The 21,014-nt window shown below is 54.6% G+C and overlaps 3 protein-coding genes across 9 annotated transcripts; all 3 read left to right on the top strand.

Annotated features, from left to right (window-relative positions):
* Positions 1-5,866: 5,866 nt before the first annotated feature.
* FLT3LG (fms related receptor tyrosine kinase 3 ligand) lies at positions 5,867-12,601 on the top strand. Of its 6 annotated transcripts, none has more exons than XM_084759327.1 (9): positions 5,867-6,242; positions 6,543-6,609; positions 6,879-6,992; positions 7,373-7,426; positions 8,009-8,152; positions 8,464-8,608; positions 10,085-10,263; positions 10,365-10,433; positions 12,382-12,601. In XM_084759327.1, the coding sequence occupies exons 2-8, from the start codon at positions 6,577-6,579 to the stop codon at positions 10,386-10,388; spliced, it is 693 nt and encodes a 230-aa protein (XP_084615453.1). In that variant the 5' UTR covers positions 5,867-6,242; positions 6,543-6,576; the 3' UTR covers positions 10,389-10,433; positions 12,382-12,601. The 6 variants fall into 6 exon arrangements, 5 of the variants coding, with proteins under 5 accessions (XP_084615453.1, XP_084615450.1, XP_084615451.1 ...); XR_014774988.1 differs by lacking the exons at positions 5,867-6,242; positions 12,382-12,601 and adding exons at positions 11,139-11,422; positions 11,604-12,355 and having other exon boundaries at positions 6,249-6,609; XM_084759324.1 differs by lacking the exon at positions 5,867-6,242 and having other exon boundaries at positions 6,249-6,609.
* An 804-nt stretch (positions 12,602-13,405) lies between these two features.
* On the top strand, positions 13,406-16,486 carry RPL13A (ribosomal protein L13a). 2 transcript variants are annotated; one of them, XM_084759292.1, is made up of 8 exons: positions 13,406-13,537; positions 14,541-14,613; positions 14,822-14,887; positions 15,006-15,107; positions 15,298-15,383; positions 15,552-15,611; positions 15,854-15,976; positions 16,064-16,486. In XM_084759292.1, the coding sequence occupies exons 1-8, from the start codon at positions 13,523-13,525 to the stop codon at positions 16,148-16,150; spliced, it is 612 nt and encodes a 203-aa protein (XP_084615418.1). In that variant the 5' UTR covers positions 13,406-13,522; the 3' UTR covers positions 16,151-16,486. The 2 variants fall into 2 exon arrangements, with proteins under 2 accessions (XP_084615418.1, XP_084615419.1); XM_084759293.1 differs by lacking the exon at positions 13,406-13,537 and adding an exon at positions 13,682-13,700.
* A 1,936-nt stretch (positions 16,487-18,422) lies between these two features.
* RPS11 (ribosomal protein S11) lies at positions 18,423-20,578 on the top strand. The gene is made up of 5 exons (XM_084759520.1): positions 18,423-18,569; positions 19,302-19,433; positions 19,595-19,670; positions 19,956-20,085; positions 20,400-20,578. The coding sequence occupies exons 1-5, from the start codon at positions 18,555-18,557 to the stop codon at positions 20,521-20,523; spliced, it is 477 nt and encodes a 158-aa protein (XP_084615646.1). The 5' UTR covers positions 18,423-18,554; the 3' UTR covers positions 20,524-20,578.
* The last annotated feature ends 436 nt before the right edge of the window (positions 20,579-21,014 follow it).

Genomic DNA, 21,014 nt, shown 5'->3' with positions numbered 1-21,014 from the left:
TGAACATAAGGGCCTCAGGGAGGGAAGTAGGGGGAAGAGCAGTCAGGGTGCCTCATCCGTGCTGCAGCGACCCTGCTTGTGGGCTACAGCCAGCTGGGACTGTTCCATAAGGCCTGGTTTCCTTCCCTCCCTCCCTCCCTCCGTCTGTCTGTCTGTCTGTCTGTCTGTCTGTCTGTCTGTCTGTCTCTCTCTCTCTCTCTCTCTCTCTCTCTCTCTCTCTCTCTCTCTCTCTCTCTCCTTTCCCCCCTCTGCTCCCTAATGCTGCCCGGGAATGGCGGATGGAGGCCAGTTCTTTTCTTGTTACGTTTGATGCTGGCCTTCTGTTTGTTGGGGGTTTGTCTGTTTGCTTGGTTTGCTTTTGAGACAGGGTTTATACACCCCTGGTTTGGACCAGAGCATCCTATGGCACCAGAGATAAATTTGAAATCCTGATCCTTCTGCCACAGGATGATAGGCGCGTAGTCCATCTCCTGCGGCTGTAACTGATTACCAGACGCTGTCACTTGCCAAGAACAAAGGTTCCAGCACGGGGCTGTTGCAGCTGGGAGGGGCTGCATCTGTGGCATCTGTAGGGCTTCCTGGCAGGATGATGGGATGGAGGGTACCTTGTGGCAGGACAGTTTTTCTGAGGGCTTTGAGGGCAGAGCCTCTGCCCACACGTTGTGTGTTGGTTAGGGCTGCTGTTGCTGTGCTGCAGCACCATGACAGAGAGTCAGAAGCCACTGAAGAAAGCCGAGGCAGGAACCCAAACCTGGCAGGAACCTGGAGGCAGGAGCTGAGGATGCCGGGGCCACGGATGAGTGCCGCCCACTGCCTTGCTTCCCGTGGTTTTTATATAATACCCGTGACACCACTCACCAGGGCTGTACCCCACCCCACCCCCATGGCACTAAGTAAGAGAATGCCCCACAGGCTTGTCTCTGGCCAGATCCGATGGAGGCCATTTGACAGGTGAGTTTCCCTCCCCTCAGATGACTATAGCTTGTGTCACACTGACATCACTAACCAACACAGCCAGGGCAATGGGGGCAGGATCTCCGAGTTCGAGGTCTACAGGAGCTTTGTTGCATAGCCAGGGAGGGCTACATAGGGTAACCCTGTCTCAGGGTGGAGGAGGATGCAGGGACTAGCCAGCACAGTATGGTTTTATCTTTATTTTTATTTTGTATTTGTTTTTCTTTATAAAGATTTATTATTTATACAGTATTCTGCCTGCATGTGCACCTGCCTACCACAAGAAGGCACGTGATCTCATTACAGATGGTTGTAGTAGTAGTAGTAATTAATAAAAGTATCTAGCTTTATTTATATATGAGAGTGTATTTAGGTTTATTTATATATGAGAGTGTCAGATCCTCTGCAGTCACAGAAGTTGTGAGCTGCCATGTGGGTGCTGGGAATTGAACTCAGGACCTCTGGGAGAGCAGACAGTGCTCTTAACCTCTGAGCCAGCTGCCCCATGTTTTTTGTTTGTTTGTTTGTTTGTTCTTGATTTGTTTGGGTTTTTTATTTTTCAAGACAGTTTCTCTGTGGCTGTCCTGGACTCACTTTGTAGACCAGGCTGGCCTCGAGCTCACAGCGATCCACCTGCCTCTGCCTCCTGAGTGCTGGGATTAAAGGCGTGGCCACCACCCCCAGCTGATTTTTTTCTTTTTTCAGTTTTATGTGCATTGGTGTTCTGCCTGTGTGTGTGTCGGTGTAAGAGTGTCTGGTCCCCTGGAACTGAAGTTACAGACAGCTGTGCACCACCATGTGGGAGCTGGGAACTGAACCTGGGTCCTCTGAAAAGTAGTCAGTGCTCTTAACCATTGGGCCATCTCTCCAGCCCCATGTTTTGTTGGTTGGGTTCTTTTGTTTTGTTTTGTTTGTTTTGTTTTGTTTTGTTTGTTTTTTGAGACAGGGTTTCTCTGTGTAGCCTTGGCTGTCCTGGACTCGCTTTGTAGACCAGGCTGGCCTCGAACTCACAGCGATCCGCCTGCCTCTGCCTCCCGAGTGCTGGGATTAAAGGCGTGCGCCACCTGTTTTGTTTTTTTAATTATGTAAGTAAGTGTGGGCACATGGTGTCAGAAGAGAACATTGGATGCCATGGAGTTGCACCCACTGTGGGTGCCAGGAGCTGAACTCAGGTCCTGCTCGATAGTATGTAATTTTAGTCTCGGTCATCTTTCAAGTCCCGTGTTTTGTTTGTTTTTTAAGTTCATTTATTTATCATGTATACAATGCCAGTCTGCACATACACCTGCAGGCCAGAAGAGGGCACCAGATCTCATTATAGATGGTTGTGAGCCACTATGTGGTTGCTGGGAACTGAACTCAGGACCTTTGGAACAACAGTCAGTGCTCTTACCCTCTGAGCCATCTCACCAGCCCTCAAATCCCGTGTTTTAAAGGTTTTTGAGACACACCTTGCTGGATGTAGTAGCACACACCTTTACTCCAGAGGTGCCTCAGGGGGGTCTCCCTGAGGCTGAGGGCAGCCTTGTCTGTATGTCCTGTCCCAGGCGTGGGCTACACAGTGTCCTTAGTAAGACTCTCAAAAAGAGAGAGTCTCCCTAAGCCTGGAGGGATTGGAACTCCCTATCCCAAGCTGTTCCAGAGCTTTCTGGGATTCTCCCGCCCCAGCCCGTCAAGTGCTGAGATACCAGGCGCAATGCATGACTCCATTAAAGCTCTAACAACAGTGTGAGTGTGGAGGTTAAGCTTCTAACCAGGAAAAAATGAGCACGCGGTCTCCACTCACGCCCTCACTCCCGTTCCCAGGCCTTCGGTCTCCACTCAAGCCATTGGCCAAAGCAAGAACACAAGCAGGCCGGAGTTCCCTGAGGGGACCTCAGGATCTGCAGGAAAGGCTGGGGGCAGGCTAGAGATTTAGGTGGACCCAGGAAGAGACAGAGAACTACACCAGTTTGGAGGTGTGAGTCAGCAATGGAGCCTGGAACCCCCTAGTGAGAGCCTGGGGCATGACTCAGCAGTAGAGCGCCTACCTAGCATGTGTGAAATCCTGGGCTCAATCCCCAGAACTGTGCGAGAAGAAGATAAGATCCCTTGTACTCCCGTCCTCATCTCCCAGCTCAGAGTAGAGGAAAACAAAAACAAACCCCTCAGCTTCTAGAGGACAAGGGGCCAGCGCCCGCAGTGACAAAGTCAGCACTAGTGTGACAAACCCCTGAGGCGCTTTGGTACTCTAAGAACAATACTGCTCAGCAAGCTAACCAGTGGCCTGTGCACCCCACAGTCTATGCCACAGCAGTTCTGGGATGCAGAGCAAAGAGGAGCATACATGGGATTGTTTTGGAAGACGACGTCCACTGTGATCCAGGCTGGCTTCAGCCTCGTCCTGCTGTGGTTGGGGTGTGCTCAGCCCAGCCTGGTTCTTGGCACACTGGGATGCAATGTAGGGTTCCATACATGCAAGCCTAGCACTGTACTGCCTGCAGCCCTAGGAGCTTGACATGAGGTCGCTGTACATTATCCAAGTTGACCCTAAACCCAAGAACAAGCAGCCTGTGACAGAAGACACAGCAGAGGCGATGTGCAGGGCACAGGGAGACTAGAGATCAGACCGAGGGAGCTGGCACAAAACCAAGAATGCCAGAAGCTGGGCTGGTGAGATGGCTCAGAGGTTAAGAGCACGGGCTGTTCTTCCAGAGGTCCTGAGTTCAATTCCCAGCAGCCACATGGTGGCTCACAACCGTCTATAATAAGATCGGGTGCCCTCTTCTGGCTTGCAGGCTCACACGCAGGCAAAATACTGTGTACTTAATAAATGAATAAACCAAGCCGGGCGTGGTGGCGCACGCCTTTAATCCCAGCACTCGGGAGGCAGAGGCGGGCGGATCGCTGTGAGTTCGAGGCCAGCCTGGTCTACAAAGTGAGTCCAGGACAGCCAAGGCTAACACAGAGAGACCCTGTCTCGAAAAAAACAAAAAAACAAAAAACAAAAAATAAATAAATGAATAAACCTTTAAAAAAAAAAAAGACTGCCAGAAGCCCCTAGGATCTGACAGTACTAAGGCTTGCCTCCCCATGGGTCTTGGGGGAGATGGAAGCCAGTTGGACTCCAACATTTAGACCTAATGGAGATAAACTTTCCCCCCTGAAACAGAGTTTCTCTGTGTAGCCCTGGCTGTCCTGGACTCACTTTGTAGACCAGGCTGGCTTCAAACTCACAGAGATCCACCTGCCTCTGCCTCCCGTGTGCTGGGATTAAAGGCGTGCGCCACCACGCCCAGCCAAGGATTTTTTTTTTAAATTAAAAGACTTACTTATTATTATGTATACAGTGCTCTATCTGCACATACACCTGCCCGCCAGAAGAGGGCACCAGATCTCATTATAGACGGTTGTGAGCCATCATATGGTTTCTGGGAATTGAACTCAGGACCTCTAGAAGAGCAATCAGTGCTCCTGACCTCTGAGCCATCTCTCCAGCCCTGTGTCCCAAGGATTTAATTCAGATTATCAGGCTTCAAAGTTGGTGCCTTTACCTGCTGAGCCATCTTGCCAGCCAGCCTTGGATATGTTTCTTTGATTGGTTGGTTGGTTGGTTGGGTTTTCTTTTGTTTTATGTTTTTGAGACAGGGTCTCACCATGTAGCCCCGGTTGGCCTGCAGCTTACTGTGTAGACTAGACTGCCCTTGGATTTACAGAGATCCATTTGCCTCTGCCTCTTCTAAGTGCTGGGATTAAAGGTAGCATCATGCCAGGCACAGTGGCTGACACCTGTAATCCCAGCACTCGGGAGGCAGAGGCAGGTGGATCTCTGTGAGTTCGAGGCCAGCCTGGTCAATAAAGCAAATCCAGGACGGCCAGGGCTACGCAGAGAAACCCTGTTGGGCGGGGGCGAGTAGCATCACCATATCCTGGCTGTCTTATGTAGCCAAGGCGAGCCTTGAACTCCTGGTCCTCCTGCCTCTGCTATACCAGTCTTCATTTTTGGTGTTTCAGGCACAACCAGGTCCTTCCTGAATTCCTCAGTGTGAACTCAGGTGCAGTCCAGGTGCCAGCCCTGATCAACACCGGCACTCCCCATACTTGGAAAAGCCCAAGGATTTATCTCCTAGGAACCAAAACCAAACCCCAGACACATCCTGTGCTATACAGCAGTGATGAGCTAGGAAGAGGTTAGGACCTGCCAGTGCATTCACCGAATAAAGCCCTGCAGCGGCGGCGGCTGCTTTGGCCAGCGGAGTTCTGGGTGCAAGGGCTCTGCAGGGTGGAAACAGCTACTGAAGAGGCGGAGATAAAACGAGGGCGATAAGGAAGCCGCAGGGTGTGCTAGCCGGTGATAAGAACAAAGTGGGGTGAGTCCAGCGCTGCAAGGGGTGCAACTTGGAACTGGGTGTCAGGAAGCCTTCACCTTGTGCCCCTAAGACTTGGATGAGGTGGGGGAGGGCACAGGTGTCTGGTAGCTGAGGAAACAGCTAGAGCGGAGGCCCTTGGGCAGGAGGATGCCCACCTCAGATCCACTGAGGATGGCAAGGTTGGAAAGGCTCATAGCATGAGGTGAGCAGGGAGGGTTAGGGTAGCACGGAGTTAGGTACTGCGGCTCGTGTGGCCGCCTTTCTGCCATGGGTGAGTCATGGGCCTGGAGCATGCTAGGAAAGTAGTCTGCCACTGAGTCACTGGTGGACTCTGGGCCGCTGCTCTCCAGCTGAGCTGCGCGCCTCTCCCTCGTTCTACTTTTTGAGACACAGCGTCTTAGTAAATTGCTCAGGCCAGCACTGAACCAAGGCCAGCCTCCAACCTTCAGTCCTCCCGCCTCCGGCTCCTTGGTAACTGGGGTGACCGCAGGTCTGCACCATCGGTCCTCGCTGGAAGATTAGACTTTTATCCCGAATGAAATCAGGAACGCAGACTGGAGGGACTCCGCTGACAGGTTTACGAGTCCTGTGCCCCCTGTGAGAAGATGGGCGCTAGAAAGTTGGGAACTCAGAAAAGAGGCCATTGCGACATTCCTTGTGGGAGAGGGTGGAGGCAAGGCCAGTATGGTGACAGCTGACGTGACTGGTACGGGTCGGACTCTATGCACTTTGAAGCTGGAAGGCGTGGTTGCACCCTATCGCTGTCGGTGCGCCGTCCAAGCTGAGGCCTGGGGCCGCGTCGTTTGTCACCACTAGGTGGCGCGTCACGCTCGGGCACAAACTCACCCCTGGCTCTGTCTACCCTAAAGCGTTCCTTTCACTTTCGGTCTTTGGCTGTCACCCAGCTCAGTCTTTCCACACCCAGCTGGGGCAAGCCTGGTGCGTGGGGTGAAAGGCTTTCCAGGTCCCCGAGGGGTGGTCCCAAGGTCCCCACTCCTGGGCCGAGGGAGCGGGGTGCGAGGCCTGGGGAGGATTCTGGGGACAGGACGTTGGTCGGAGATTCTTAGAAGAGCTGATGACTTTTCACCGTCACTGGGGCTCATGCAGGAAGCCTGTGGGGGCAGGCGGCGGAAAGGCACCCACATCAAGGGCGGCGGGGCGGGGCGGCGGGGTACCGGGGCGAGTGGGGAAGGGGCTGCAGGGTATGAGTCCCAGGCCTGACCTTCTGTTGCTTCCAAGACCCTGCCATAGGCATGAGGGGTCCCTGGCAGAGATGACAGTGCTGGCGCCAGCCTGGAGCCCAAATGTGCGTATACCTGAGGGCTGATGGAGCAGGGAGGAGAAGGGAGATAGGCAGGGGATGGACGCACGGGGAGGCAGATACTGCACAGGGTCAGAAGAAGAAAGGGGGCCAGGGCGATGCGGGATAAGATGGACAAAGATGAGCACAGATTTGTCACACCGGTTAAGGTGCAGGACAGGCAGAGACAGGGCCGGGCACACCCAGCTAAGGAAGGGAGCAGGATAAAGGGAGCTCCTGGGTGGAAGTCAGGTGCTGACACCACCCCCCTGCAGTCCTCCCTGCTGCTGCTGCTGCTGCTGCTGAGCCCTTGCCTGTGGGGGACACCTGACTGTTACTTCAGCCACAGCCCCATCTCTACTGATTTCCACAAGAAGATCAACAAGTTGGTGAGCCGGTTCCCACCCAGTCAGAGCCACTGTGGTGGGCCCCTAGGCAGCATCGCTGCCACCACACCGTCTCTCAGTGTCTCTATCTCTGTGCTCTCACTGTAACCCCATCCCCACCCCGTCCCTGTCCTAGGGACCCTCTCTAGGTCTTTTGATTTCTGCCCTCCACTCTAGGTCCATGTTTCCCTCAGTCTCTCTCTCTAGACCTCTCTCTCTGCGGGCCTCTTTCCTACTATCTCTTGGTGTCTCTCTTGGTCCCTTCTCCTCTATGTGGGCCCTATCATTTTTCTGTGTCCTTGAAGCTTGCCTCAGGGTCTGTTTCCAACCCCTGCCCCCCCCCCCCGCTCCTGTAATTTGTTTCACCGTGTTTTCTCCCACAGACTGACCACCTGCTTAAGGATTACCCAGTCACTGTGGCCATCAACCTTCAGGACGTGAGTCACAGTCGGGAGGGCCCTGGGATGGAGGTGGGAACCAGACTCAAGAGGCGCCACCCGTCAGGGACAAGGCTAGTGGGCCACCTCCTGCTCTCTCCGACCTGGGAAGCTCTCCCCAGCCCTATTCCCGCCCCAGACCCTGGCATCCTAGCTCCATCTTTCAGAAGTCTGGCCCTGCCACCCTCGCACTCAAGGTCTCAGGACTGGCCTGACAGTTCCTTTCTCCCGTCGGTGTAGGAGGCCCCGCCCTCTCGGGCACCTGGTCCTGCCCCTCTTAGACATCTGGCCCCGCCCCTCCTCCACGGGTCTTCAGAATTGTAGCCCTACCACCTCTGGCCGGGTCCCGTCTCGAGCATTTGATCCTGTCCTACCTCCGTCACATTACCGGCAAGCCCACCCTTCTTTCCACAGCTGGCCTCTAGCAAGGCGCCACCTCTTTCAGGTCCCTCGCCCCCGCCCGCCCAACCTCAGGCACCTGGCCACGCCCATCACCTTTAGCCACCTAGCCCGCCCCACGCCCTGCTGATCATCTGGCCCCGCCCCTCCTCCCTGAGACCTTCTCCGGCTCTTGATCTGCAGGAGAAACACTGCAAAGCCCTGTGGAGTCTCTCCCTGGCCCAGCGCTGGATGGATAAGCTGAAGACCGTGGCAGGCTCTGAAATGCAAAACTTGCTGGAGGCTGTCAACACGGAGATATATTTTGTCACTTCGTGTGCCTTCCAGGTTAGCATTGGAACTTGGTGACAAATGGAGGCAAGTCCCTCCCGAGGCCCTAAAGTACAGCTCTGCTAGGTCTTTTTGCGGGGAGCTCTTTTGCCCACAGCACACAGCACAGTGGTCCAAGCCCTGAGGTCAGCTAGACACTGTGTGAGGGTCTGTGCCTCAGTAGCTGCAATTAAGGGGCTCTCCCTTAACAGCGCCTTGGAGTCTCTGAGACCTGGGCCCACTGGCTCTGTGTCCTCTGAAGGTCAGGGTCCTGGGTTAGCGGAGACGGTGGTGTGACCTAGTGATGACCTGTCCCTCCCTGTTTCCAGCCCCTCCCAAAATGTCTTCGATTCGTCCAGACCAACATCTCCCACCTCCTGCAGGACACCTGCACGCAGCTGTTCGCTCTCAAGCCCTGTATGGGGAAGGCCTGCCAGAATTTCTCTCGGTGCCTGGAGGTGCAGTGCCAGCCGGGTAACAGCCCACAGCCTTGCTCACTGTATCCCCGAGGCTTCTGCTCCCCCTAGCTGGGATGTGAGACTTTTTTTGTTTTGGTTTGGTTTTGGTTTTTCGAGACGGTTTCTCTGTGTCCTGGACTTGCTTTGTAGACCAGGCTGGCCTCGAACTCACAGCGATCCACCTGCCTCTGCCTCCTGAGTGCTGGGATTAAAGGTGTGTGCCACCACCGCTGAAGGGCTCATCAAGTGTTCATAACTGCTGAGCCATCTCTCTAGCCCTTTTTCTTATCTTTTGAGATAGGGTCTAATTATGTAGACTAGGCTGGCCTTGAACTCAAAGCACTCCTCCTGCCTCAGTGTACCTGCCTTGAGTACTGGGATTACAAGTGTGAAGCCACTACATCTGGCTTCATTCACTTTTTTTTTCATGTTTTTAATCATCATATGTTAATTACCTATAGTACTGTGCCTCATGACATTTTGCTTTGAGACAGGGTTTCTCTGTGTAGCCTGCTGCCCTGGACTCTTGTCTCCTCCCTGTCTCTCTGTCCGACTAGTCCCTCTTTCTTTCTTTCTTTCTATTTGTTAAGCCAATGAGGTATGGTTGGCTGTAAAACCCGTGCTTGAGAAGTAATTTGCAGGGCACCTTACCAATGACTCCACTACTGAAGAAAATGTCCCTTCCTGCCTAGTAGGCACTAACTGCCATACATGCTTAGGAAGGGATGGGACATTCCTTTTTATGACCTCAGGTAAGATTTATGTAGTTAGCCAGGTGCGGTAGCCCAGGCCTTTAATCCCAGCACTTGGGAGGCAGAGGCAGGAGGATCGCTGTGAGTTCAAGGCCAGCCTGGTCTACAAGATGAGTCCAGTACAGTCAGGACTACACAGAGAAACCCTGTCTTGAAAAACAAACAAAAAAAGAGATTTATTATTTATTCACCATCCTGCCTGCGTGTGGACCTGCCAGCCAGAAGAGGGCACCAGATCACAACCATCTGGTTGCTGGGAACTGAACTCAGGACCTCTGGAAGAGCAGCCAGGGCTCTTAACCTCTGAGCCATCTCTCCGGCCCTGCTTTTTTTTTGTTTTTGAGATAGGGTCTCTCTGTGTAGCCCTGGCTGCCTGTAACTTGCTATATAGCCCAGGCTGAGATGCCCCTGCCTCTGCCTTCTGAGTTGTGTGGACCACATACCCAGCCAGGCTCACAGATTATATTTGTTTGTTTTTGTTTTTCAAGATAGGATTTCTCTGTGTAGCCTTAGCTGTCCTAGACTTGTAGACCAGGTTGGCCTTGAACTCATAGAGATCCTCCTGCCTCTGCTAGGATTAAAGGCATGGGCCACCACACCCAGCTGCCAGGTTTATCTTACCCCCCTAGGTTTTGGTTCTGTTGTTTGTAGGCTCCACAAGCACCATCACCCATGGCCCTCCAGGACTTTTGGGGTGTATTCTGATGAGCCCCTCAGTTACCTGGTTCTTATCTCCCCAGAATCCTCCACCCTGCTGCCCCCCAGGAGTCCTGTAGCCCTAGAAGCCACCAAGCATCCGGCACCTCAGCACAGCCAGCTGTTGCCCCTGCTGCTGCTGCCTCTCACCCTTGTGCTGCTGGCCGCTGCCTGGGGCCTTCGCTGGCAGAGGGCAAGAAGGAGGGCGGCGCTCCGTCCCGGGGTGAGCCCAGCCTCCGGGCCAGTTGGATGGAGCGGGTGGCAAGGGAAGAGGGTGGCGGGTGACCTTGCAAGTGTCTGAGGCTGACCTTGTGGGGGCCTCAGGTGCCCCTCACCTCCCATCCCTAGGAGGTGACACTTGTGCATCGTTGACTCAGCCAGGCTTCTATCTCGGTGAGTCCTCTACTTACACTGGACTGGCCAGGGTGAGGAGTCAGCCCAAGATTTGGGGGGCTGTGTCACTCTGTCTCACAGGAGGGAAAGGGGCTTGGGGAGTGGTTTGTGTGTCAGGGGAGGAACAGTGGTTGCTAAGCTGTCAGTGTGACAAAGCTCAGGGGGTTTCTGCAGCTTCCAACCATCACAGGGCAGTAGAGAGCTGTGGAGGGCTTATGAGGGAAGAGTCTGGTGTGAGGAAAATGAACAAGGAAGGGAAAGAAGGCAAGAAGCGCCCCCCTCCCCAGCAAGCACCCGTATTTTAGAACTCATTGTGTAGAATTTGTTTTTTCTTTTGGTTTTTTGAGATAGGGTCTCTCTGTGTAGCCTTGGCTGTCCTGGACTCACTTTGTAGACCAGGCTGGCCTCCGACTCACAGCAATCCACCTGCCTCTGTCTCCCGAGTGCTGGGATTACAGGTGTGCGCCACCACGCCTGGCTGTTCATTGTGTGTTTTACACTCATAATGCTCTCATATGGAGGTGACACCTGTAATCCCAGCACTTGGGAGGCCAGAGCAGGAGGATTGCCGCAAGGTCTGGCCACCCTTGGCTACATGGTGAGTTCAAGGCCATCGTAAGATACACAGTGAACCCTAGTCTCCTGTCTCAAATACACAAAACAAAAAACAAAAACCCTCAATTCAGTGACACTTATTTTTTTCAGATGAGGTCTCACTATGTTGACCAAACTGGCTTTGAGTGCCTTGAAGACTGTCCCCACCCAGGCTGACATGCATGCTGCACACAGGGAGCCTTTTCTCTTCTCTTTTCCTCGGGGCTAGAGGTGCTGGGGAACCAAAACAAGGGGCAAACTAGCCACGCTGTGCTCCTCAGCCACATCCCCAGCCCCGGGGACACAGTGTCCAGGCGTGGCGATGAGCATCTGGATTCCAGGGCTTCTGCAGATGCTGAAAATGGAGGACACTGACTTTAAGAAAAACAAAAAAGGCCGGGTGTGGTGGCGCACACCTTTAATCCCAGCACTTGGGAGGCAGAGGCAGGTGGATCACTGTGAGTTCGAGGCCAGCCTGGTCTACAAAGCGAGTCCAGGACAGCTAAGAATACACAAAGAAACCGTGTCTTAAAAAACCAAAAAAAAAAAAGAAAGAAAGAAAGAAAAACAAAAAAGGAAGCCCGGCATGGTGGCGCACGCCTTTAATCCCAGCACTTGGGAGGCAGAGGCAGGGAGACCACTGAGTTCGAGGCCAGCCTGGTCTACAACAAAGTGAGTCCAGGACAGCCAGGGCTACACAGAGAGACCCTGTCTCGAAAAACCAAAAAATAAAAAATAAAAATAAATAAAAATCACACATGGGGGGACAGGGACATAGTGTATCATGGCACCTGTGCACAAGTCAGAGGACAGCTTGTGGGGACCTGATTTTCTCCTTTTACCATGTGGGCCCCAGGGTTGGATCTCAGGCGGTCAGACGTCACGGCAGAGGCCTGTCAACCCATTTTGCCAGCTTGGAGGGCATGCTTTGTTTGTTTTGAAACAGGGTCTGACGTAGGCCTATCTGACCTGGGACTTGCTGTGTAGCCCAGGCTGGCTTGGAACTCAAGAGATCCACCTGCCTCTGCCTCCTCCTCGCTAGAACTAAAGGCTTGAGCCAGCAGGCCTGGCTGTAAAACCTCCTTTAAAAAAGAAAAGACTTGGAGCAGATTCTGTGGTGCAAGTCTGTAGTCCCCGCACTCTGGAGAAGAGGCAGCGGGATCAGGAACTCTGGGTTATCTGCTGGTACAGAGGTGTTTGAGGCTAACCTAAGGGGGGAGGCGTGCACGTAGCTCAGTAGTGGAGGACTTGCCTAGCTCTCCTGAAAGGGGCTGGGGGCGTGGCTCAGCGGCAGAGCGCGGGCTGGGGACTCCAGGCCTCAGACAGACACAGACACTGGTGATCGGTTTTACAGAGGATTCTGAGGCCAAGCAGAAGTCACCTGACAGACGGTACACAGCCTGGACACAGGGAGAGTTGTGTGGAGCCTGGCCCCCTCTTGGACCGCGCTGGCCCGCCAGATCTCGCCCCAGGACGGACTCAACATCAGAACCCAACAAAAGCCCCACTCACCCCATTCTGTACAAAGTCTTTGCCTCTATGAATTTGTATATAAATAATTGTTTTTTACCAGATCTTCCGGCCCTATCTGTGGGTGGGACAAGGGGTTGTTTCTTTACGTTTGGGAATCTTGGTTGTGCGGTGCTGGATGTCATCCCAGCCCTCCGGAAGCTGAAGCAGGGCCCCAAGTTTAAGGCCGGCCTGGACGGCAGGAGCCGTCCATCACAAGCCACCGCAGGCCGGCTCCGAGGCCCCCAGTGGTCCAGCGTCGGCGTGAGGCAGAAGCAGCCTAATTCCCCATGACCGTGGCCCCGGAGTGTGGCGGGGAAGCAAGACGCTGTTGGAGCCTCCAGGACTCAGGCTGAGATACTGGGGAGGTTTGGTTTTGTTTCTAGAAAATGATCACTGAGGCTGTCCAGCCTACGTTTTGTTGTTTTCCTTTGGGGGAAGAAGTGAGAGCGTCTGCGTCTCGGGAACTGGGAGTCCTCCCTTCGCCCCTACGCTTCATCTTGGAGGGCACTCCCACCGGTTTGAAAGGCCAGCAGTTGTTATGACGCCATGAGGCTGAGGAGCTGGGGTGCTGACGGGCCGGCCAGGACGCACGCTCGCCCCCTCACGGCCACCACGTGTTCTGCAACGGTCACGGCTTGACGGTAGTAATGGCGCGCTACAGCACGGTGTATGAATGGAGACCAGCACTCCCTCCAAAATATGGCCGCCGGGGCAGGACGGCCTTGTCCCGCGGAAGCCGCCTCCTGAACCACGTGACCTCTCGCCCCGCACGGGCATGGCCGCCGAGGTCCAACTCACACGAGTCTCTGATTGGACAATATAAAGATGGCCCGCCTCCCAGTGGGCGTGCGCACAGCGTTTCGACCTATGAGAAGACAGAAACCCTCCTGGTCATTTCGGCTTGCGTCACTTCCTCCGCCCCTGCAGCAAAGGATAAGAAACCCTGCGCCAAGACCTCCTTCTTTCCCAGGCGGCTGCCGAAGATGGCGGAGGGGCAGGTTTGGGCTCTGCGCGCGCCGGGCGGTGTGAGGTCGGGTGGGCTCCTGGCGGGAGCGGAGTGTGCGTGTGCGATGGGACCTAAGCACAGCAGTTAAGCAAAATAGAGACGCTTTAACTCGAGGGAGTGTGTAACGTGGGCAAAGGAAGCCGCGCTGCCTTTAGGTATGGGCGACGTAAGCGCGGCGTTTCTCCCGGGGTGCACGGGAGTGATGCTGGGCTTCCCAACACCCGGGAGAACTTAGGCAGGATTCCTCGCAGAGGCAGTGGGGTCGCTCGTGCACGTTTGGGTGGCCCTGGGTTAAGGGAGGTCGTTGGAATGGAGGCTCATTTTCGTGACCTTATGGTGCGAACTTACGTATTTTTGATGTTTTGCCTTGCAACCCATTTAAAGGTGCTTAAAAGATGTTAAGTATTAAGGGATGAATTGGCGAGGCAGACCTGTAAGACCAGCTACTGGTAGACTGAGGCAGGAGTCTCGTGAGCTTGAGGCTAGTGGGAAAGTGGAACTGACCCTTTGCTGTTCCTTCAGCTACCTTAAATGCAGGTTGCTGCTGGGGAGGGCTAGTTACCCTTAAAAGTACGTGGAGCAGCTCAGGCGTGGTAGTAAAGGAGGGTGGCGGGGCAGTGGGATCTTGTGCGTCTGTCTCCGGGGGGCGGGGTGGGTTTCCGGCACGTGCCCCCGTTGAGAGTTGAAGACGCTAAGGCTATACTGTCAAGGACGTGTAGCGCCTGCACTGCCTCCCAGAGCTGCAGGCTTCAGTGTGGAGTTCTGTTGTAGAGCCGGCTGTGCCTCCGAGTGCCAGGTCGCGGCCAGCTGGGAGTGTGAGGCCTGGGAGGATAGCAGATTTTAAAGAATCCACACTAGGAATGCTGAAGGATTGCAAACAATTGGGAGGTGGCTCGCTTGCCTAGGCTTCGTCAGCCCGCGGTTCTCTTGGTTTCGTCTGGTTTGTAGGCGCTGAGGAAAAAATCAGGCTTTCCTAAGCCCTCTGTCTCCCACAGGTTTTGGTGCTGGATGGCCGAGGCCATCTTCTGGGCCGCCTGGCGGCCATCGTGGCCAAGCAGGTGCTGCTGGGTGAGTGTCACTGGGGTCTCCCTGTTTGCTGCCTGGAAGTCAGTGATGAGTAACAATCACCATCTTTCGTTTGAGTCTCACGACCGTGAGATCAACCCATGCACCGCTCTGAGACTTGCGGGCCCTCCTCCTCCCGCCTGGGCATGGGGGTCTGGCTTTACTGGGTGTTAGGACGTTGCTGACCCTCTCCAATCCATTTTCTCTCTAGGCCGCAAGGTGGTGGTTGTACGCTGTGAGGGCATCAACATTTCTGGGAATTTCTACCGAAACAAGTGTGAGTTAGAGCTGAGGGATGTCTTGAGGTGGAGGCTGAGCCCTAAGTCCTGGACAGACAGGTCTTTAGGAGCTGTTTCTGGGACCAAGGAGGCCTCACACGCTTTCCCTCCTAACAGTAAAGTATTTGGCCTTCCTCCGAAAGCGGATGAACACCAACCCCTCTCGAGGCCCCTACCACTTCCGAGCCCCGAGCCGCATTTTCTGGCGCACTGTGCGAGGTGAGCCGGGTCTGTGGGTGACATAGAGGATGGGGTGGCAGCCTATGATGAGAACGTCTCCCACTCACGTTCGAGTTTCCCAACCATGAGACGACTCTCCATGCACTACCATCTGAGGCTGGCTCCTCTCGCTGCTCTGGGGTAAGAAGGGGTTTTCCCCGCTGAAGAGTAGGCCTGCTTATGCCCACAGGCATGCTGCCCCACAAGACCAAGAGAGGCCAGGCTGCCCTGGAGCGCCTCAAGGTGTTGGATGGGATCCCTCCACCCTATGACAAGGTGAGCCTTGCAGCCTAGCCTCACAGTCCATGCCACCAGCGTCTGTGATGTTCTATTACCTACATTGTTTGAGCCTCATGAGAACGCTACTGGCTGAGACGCCTGCCCCACCAACCTCTTTCCCGGGTAGCACAGCAGGTCTCTCAAGCTCTCTCCTTCTCTTAACAGAAAAAGCGGATGGTGGTCCCTGCTGCCCTCAAGGTTGTGCGGCTGAAGCCTACCAGAAAGGTAAGCTCCAGGTTACATAGTGAACTAAGGGGTCTCAAGACTGGCAAATGATGTTTTTTTCTCACGATGGTCTGCGGATGCCACTCACCGGGCAGTGCCGATAATGCCACAGGCAAAGCTGATGCCAGGAGGGCAGGTGTTGAGGGCTGAGTGTCCTTTACAATGCATCCCCTAGGGCTCTCTCGCTCACCCTGTGCTGCCGGGGGCCCCTTCCATGTCCTTACAGCTTTGTGCCCCTGCAGTTTGCTTACCTGGGTCGACTGGCTCATGAGGTCGGGTGGAAGTACCAAGCAGTGACCGCCACTCTGGAAGAGAAACGGAAGGAAAAGGCCAAGATCCACTATCGGAAGAAGAAGCAGCTCTTGGTGAGGACAGGTTCTGCGCCCCAGGGCTAGGGCTAGGGTGGCCATGGTGAGGAGCCACCTCTCACGGTCACATGTCTTCCCCCGCAGAGGCTACGGAAACAGGCAGAGAAGAATGTGGAGAGCAAAATCAGCAAGTTCACAGATGTCCTCAAGGCCAACGGACTCCTGCTGTGAGCCCAATAAAGACTGTTTGCTCATGCCTGCCTGGCCTGCGCTTCCTCACCGCCGCTCAGGGAAGTGGGGACAAAGGATGCCTTAGTCACTGTTCCTATGGTAGAGGAGACTTAGACAGCTCTTGAGTTGTATTAAAGTGGATTTACTTGGGTTTCAGAGTTTGAAATGAAGAGAGTAGCTGGGCTGCCCTGCCCATCTGCCCTGGTGCCACACTTGCAGCTGTGAGCATGGGGCCTGCACACCTGGGCTGGGGTGACAGCCAAGCACCTGTGCTGCCTTTGCTCCTTCCCTACTGCTGCAGGGGTCTGTGTGATAATAAATTATTTGACTGTTTAACCCGGTGTCTTTGCACTGTGCTGTGTGTAGGCAGGGGCAGAGACACCAGCCTGTGCTGCATGGTCTCCTTACTGCTGCTGAAGCAGGGTGTGTTCCCTCTGCTCTCTGCAGGTCCTCAAGGAGCCTGCCTAGGCTGCCTCTTAACTCAGCTGCAAAGTGTGGGGCTACAAAGGAGTTGAGACTAGAATAAGGAATTTACATCCTCAGGGTTAGTTTTGGATTGCCTTCTCCGCCTCATTTAATCTCTGCTGTCCTGGACACTGGACCAGGCTGCCCTCCAACTGAGCAGTTCTTCTGTGCTCAACTGTTAGATGCAAAGTTAGGATAGTATTTACACATGAGTGGCTCCCTAAGCGAGATCATTTCAGAAGATTGTCGTGGACACTGAATCCTAGAAAAACATGAGGTAAGCCACGCTCTGCTGTTGCTCGCCTTTAATCCCAGGCGGATCTACAAAGTCCAGGACAGCCAAGGATACAAAAAAGCCGTGATGTAATGTATACTTGGCAATTTAGGCTGCACCTGGCAGGTGGAAGGCAGAGCCTGCTGGATACCTGAGTTGTAGGTCAGCCTGGTTTATTCTACAACAGGCAGAGCCACAGAAACTGCCTGAGCCGGTAAAGGATGCAGAGTAGAAATCTCACAACCATCTTGTCTTAAAATTGGTCATCTTTGTTCTCTTAAATCAGCCTAAGTGTTGGAGTAGATGTGAACAGCAACACCTGGCTTTTTTCAAGACTCACATGAGTGCTCAATTTTGCAAGTCAGCCCACATGACAGGAGAGGGCATCAGATCCCATATAGATGGGTGCTGAGAATTGAGCCCAGGACCAGGGTTCATAACCACTGAGCCATCTCTAGCCCCCACACCTTCCATAAACAGTTACGGTTTACCTACCATATAACAGATGGGACTGAGTCTTCCTAATGGCTTTTTCTTCCCCCCTTTATGGTTTGAGACGGTTTCTCTGTATCCTTGGCTGACCTTGACCAGGCTGGCCTCAAACTCAGCCATCCACCTTCCTCTGCCTCCAGAGTGTAGCGGTTAAAGGCGAGTGCCACAGGCCAGGTGGCTTTTTTTTTTTCTTTGAATCCTTCCCGTGTTAACCCTCTAAATTGTAAAACTAGAGGAAGACAGCCTCTTCCCACCGAAGGTTGGTATGGGCAACTGCAATGAAGTCTTTCAGGAAGCAGTCTCACCATGTGGCGCTAGTTGACTTACAGCTGATTTTAGGCTCAGTGGATGTCCATGAGCGGCAGGGATTAAAGGCATCCAACACCACCCACAAATACTCTATATGGAAAAGACCCTTCACTGCCCTGGCTCTTCTATGTGCAGAGCTAGAGTTGCAAAGCAAAAGTCCCACGTTCAGCCGGAGATTGTAAGGGCATAAGCCCAGCAGGGTCTCCTGCTCAGGTCTGGACAGCCCGGCGTGCGCACGCCCTGTCCTAGCACAAACGAACAAACCCATCTGCGTGGCTTAACCTGTGGCTCCAGCTACCCGAGCGGTGGAGGCAGGGACACAGGAACGGCAGTCACCCTGACTGCCATAGCCACGCGCGTATGTTCATGCTTAAGTGTAGTGAAAGGAAATGTAAAAAACGCTGTCAGGTAAGACACATTTAAAAACTCGATGGCTGCTCCTGGCATCCAGGGGTACACCCCAGTTCCCCCACTGGGCAGGCGTGCCCGGCGGAGACACCCGCCACCACCACCCGGCTCGCAAATTCCACGTGAATCCAATTCCTGAAAAAAAACCTGGACTACGACGGAACCTACGGCTCTCGCGATACCACACGACGCGCTTTCCAAGCCGGAACGACCACGCCCAGCAACGGACGCCTGGATCTCGCGAGATGATAGGCTCCGCGGGCGGGCTCCCCTCCCCTTAGTCCTCCACCATCATGGCGGCGTACGGACAGCCCCAGCATCGCGTGCTCTGCGCCGGAAGTACCTCCTAGGTCCGGAAGGGCCGGTCCTGACGTCACGTCCGCGCCAGGCCTCGCGGAGAGAATAAGGAAGCCCGGGAGGTGGCCTAGCTCTCTTTTTGCTCAGGCTGCCGGGAAGATGGCGGACATTCAGGTTAGAGCTGTGTGTGGCCTGGCGGCGGGTCTGTGTGTTCCGCGCTTCAGTGTAGCGCTTATTCCTTGAGGTCTTCGATATCTTACGAATTAACCGAAGCGAGGATGCCTGCGTATGCTTTCATCCGATGGGTGTTTCCTAAGTGCTGGGGTCTCAGGCGCTCTGGGAGTCGGTCCTGAAAACCCCGGGCGTAACAGATGATGGGGCTGGGGGGGGACTTATCCCGGGTAAGCGGAGGCTCGAGGGCAAACGCTGGAGGCCGGATTAGCGACTTATACCCCGTACAGCCCGTACAGCCCGTCCTGCGCCCTAGGCAAGCGCTCTGCGTAGAGCTGCAGCCCGGCCGCTTGCTGTGATTTCACGTCGTGGCGCAGGGTTCGGGCTTACGGAGCCGGGCAGGTCTTGCACGTGCCGTCCTCCTGCCTTCCAAATGCCTGGCCCACCCGGCTCAGCTACGCATGCATAAGATGTGGACGTGGGTGTTTCGGGGAGTCAGCGCTGCTGGAAGGCCAGGAGTCCAGCCTTGGACATGAATTCTGCAAGCTGTGGGCGGTGTTAGGACCTAATGTGTAAGCTAATCTAAATTTGGGGTGGTTGTGGGGCACTGGCCCCCTAGGGCCGGCGTTTAGGGGCGAATCTTGGAAGAGACTGGGAAAAAAAAAAAGGGCCATACATATCCTTGGTCTCCTTGAAATTTTACCTGTAACCTCACCAAATTATTACTCCCTACAGACGGAGCGTGCTTACCAAAAGCAGCCTACAATCTTTCAAAACAAGAAGCGTGTTTTGCTGGGAGAAACCGGCAAGGAAAAACTCCCTCGGTACTACAAAAACATCGGTCTAGGCTTCAAGACGCCCAAGGAGGTACGGGACAGTTCCCAGCACGTGTGGAAGCTCAGCCACCCCGCCCTCTTCCGAGTGGCTGCCTCTAGGGCTCCTGGGAATTGTAGTTTGGGTCCCTGAGCCTACGTCCTTGGGTCTGTTTTAGACGTGGTAGTCCAGACCATGCTTTCTTATCCTTTCAGGCCATCGAGGGCACCTATATAGACAAGAAATGCCCCTTCACGGGTAACGTCTCCATCCGAGGTCGGATCCTGTCTGGTGAGTGAGTAGATGGTTGGTTCTAGGGGCGTCCAGGAACGCGGGCAGGTGATGTCCCCGAGGGCGTTGTTGAGATGTCATGAGTGGAAGAGGACCCAAGAGCCCGAGTTCGGTTCCCAGGATCCTCTCTGGTTAATCACAAGGATCTCGAAGCCCCGATTCAGTGCTTTGCAATCTCTCAGGAATTTGGGGGGTGCGGGGGGAACCAATGGAGATGTCATGAGTGGAGCTTCCAGGGAGCCCCATCCAGGTCTCTGGCCTGTGACACCTCCCCCTTTCCCCCAGGTGTCGTGACAAAGATGAAGATGCAGAGGACCATCGTCATCCGCCGGGACTACCTCCATTACATCCGGAAGTACAATCGCTTTGAGAAGCGCCACAAGAACATGTCTGTGCACCTGTCCCCCTGTTTCAGGTGACCATGGTTCTCTGACGACCAGGGCCAACCCTGGACAGGACAGGGGGCCACTGACCAGGCGGGCCCCAGACGGGAGAGGTGATGAAAGCGGGGTGTCCTGTGGGCAGTGCAGGAGGTGACTGCGGGGGAAGAGCCTTCGGGTAGCCAGTGCTAAATGTCTGGGCAATCGAAATAACATCTTGTGTTAGTCTTAACCATCTGAGTGACCACTGGTGGATGGAGCCAAGATGGCCACCCTCAGCCTGTCTGTGGGGATGAAGGAATTGCTGGGGAGGCCCCTCCTGACGACCCCTCCTCGCCTAACCCCACAGGGATGTGCAGATCGGCGACATCGTCACCGTGGGAGAGTGCAGGCCCCTGAGCAAGACAGTTCGGTTCAATGTGCTCAAGGTCACCAAGGCTGCTGGCACCAAGAAGCAGTTTCAGAAGTTCTGAGGGGGTGCTGGCCTGCTCCTCAGAGCAAATAAAGTTATTTTCCAACTTAACAGAACAGGCTTGGTTTCTTTCGTGTCCTGGGCCAGGGTGGGTGTGGTCAGAGTTTTTGCCTTGAGGGGCTTTCTGAGCCGGAGGGGGGGTGTCAAAGTAGACATGGTCAGTTACCTGGTGCGGCCACCCTCTTCTCCCCACAAGCCTCCAGGGAGGAAGTAAGTGAGGGTGGAGCCCCTGGCTCTGCTCTGCTCTAAGCCCTTCAGTGCTCCACTGCTTTCCCTCTGCTCTTCCCACAGCAGGGCCCCACACTCACCTTGCAGGTGAAGACACCCAGGGAGGGGAAGTTCTTCACCTTGAGGGTCACAGTCTGCTTCTTGTGCCCAGGGACAAGGTCAGGCTGCTGTTAGAGGGTGGGAAATGGGAAGAGCGCCCCGGGTTGCCAGGTGTGGGAGGGCTGAGGACACCCACTCAGGAAAAGGCCCCAAGGCATCCCCGAT

Source organism: Acomys minous, assembly GCF_964271855.1.
Source record: "Acomys minous genome assembly, chromosome: 2".
In the NCBI taxonomy this organism is placed as follows: Eukaryota; Metazoa; Chordata; class Mammalia; order Rodentia; family Muridae; genus Acomys; species Acomys minous.
Note: the sequence above shows the minus strand (reverse complement) of the source record. Positions and strands in the feature narration are given on the sequence as shown.

Excerpts from the sequence above, each read along its gene's own strand:
- FLT3LG (XM_084759324.1), top strand. The coding sequence starts at position 6,379 with ATGACTTTTCACCGTCACTGGGGCTCATGCAGGAAGCCTGTGGGGGCA. Across the intron at positions 8,153-8,463 it reads TCACTTCGTGTGCCTTCCAG|CCCCTCCCAAAATGTCTTCG; the intron begins GTTAGCATTGGA and ends CCCTGTTTCCAG. Across the intron at positions 8,609-10,084 it reads GGAGGTGCAGTGCCAGCCGG|AATCCTCCACCCTGCTGCCC; the intron begins GTAACAGCCCAC and ends TTATCTCCCCAG.
- RPL13A (XM_084759292.1), top strand. Across the intron at positions 14,614-14,821 it reads GGCCAAGCAGGTGCTGCTGG|GCCGCAAGGTGGTGGTTGTA; the intron begins GTGAGTGTCACT and ends TTTTCTCTCTAG. Across the intron at positions 15,384-15,551 it reads TCCCTCCACCCTATGACAAG|AAAAAGCGGATGGTGGTCCC; the intron begins GTGAGCCTTGCA and ends TTCTCTTAACAG.
- RPS11 (XM_084759520.1), top strand. Across the intron at positions 19,434-19,594 it reads GCTTCAAGACGCCCAAGGAG|GCCATCGAGGGCACCTATAT; the intron begins GTACGGGACAGT and ends TTATCCTTTCAG. Across the intron at positions 19,671-19,955 it reads CCGAGGTCGGATCCTGTCTG|GTGTCGTGACAAAGATGAAG; the intron begins GTGAGTGAGTAG and ends CCTTTCCCCCAG.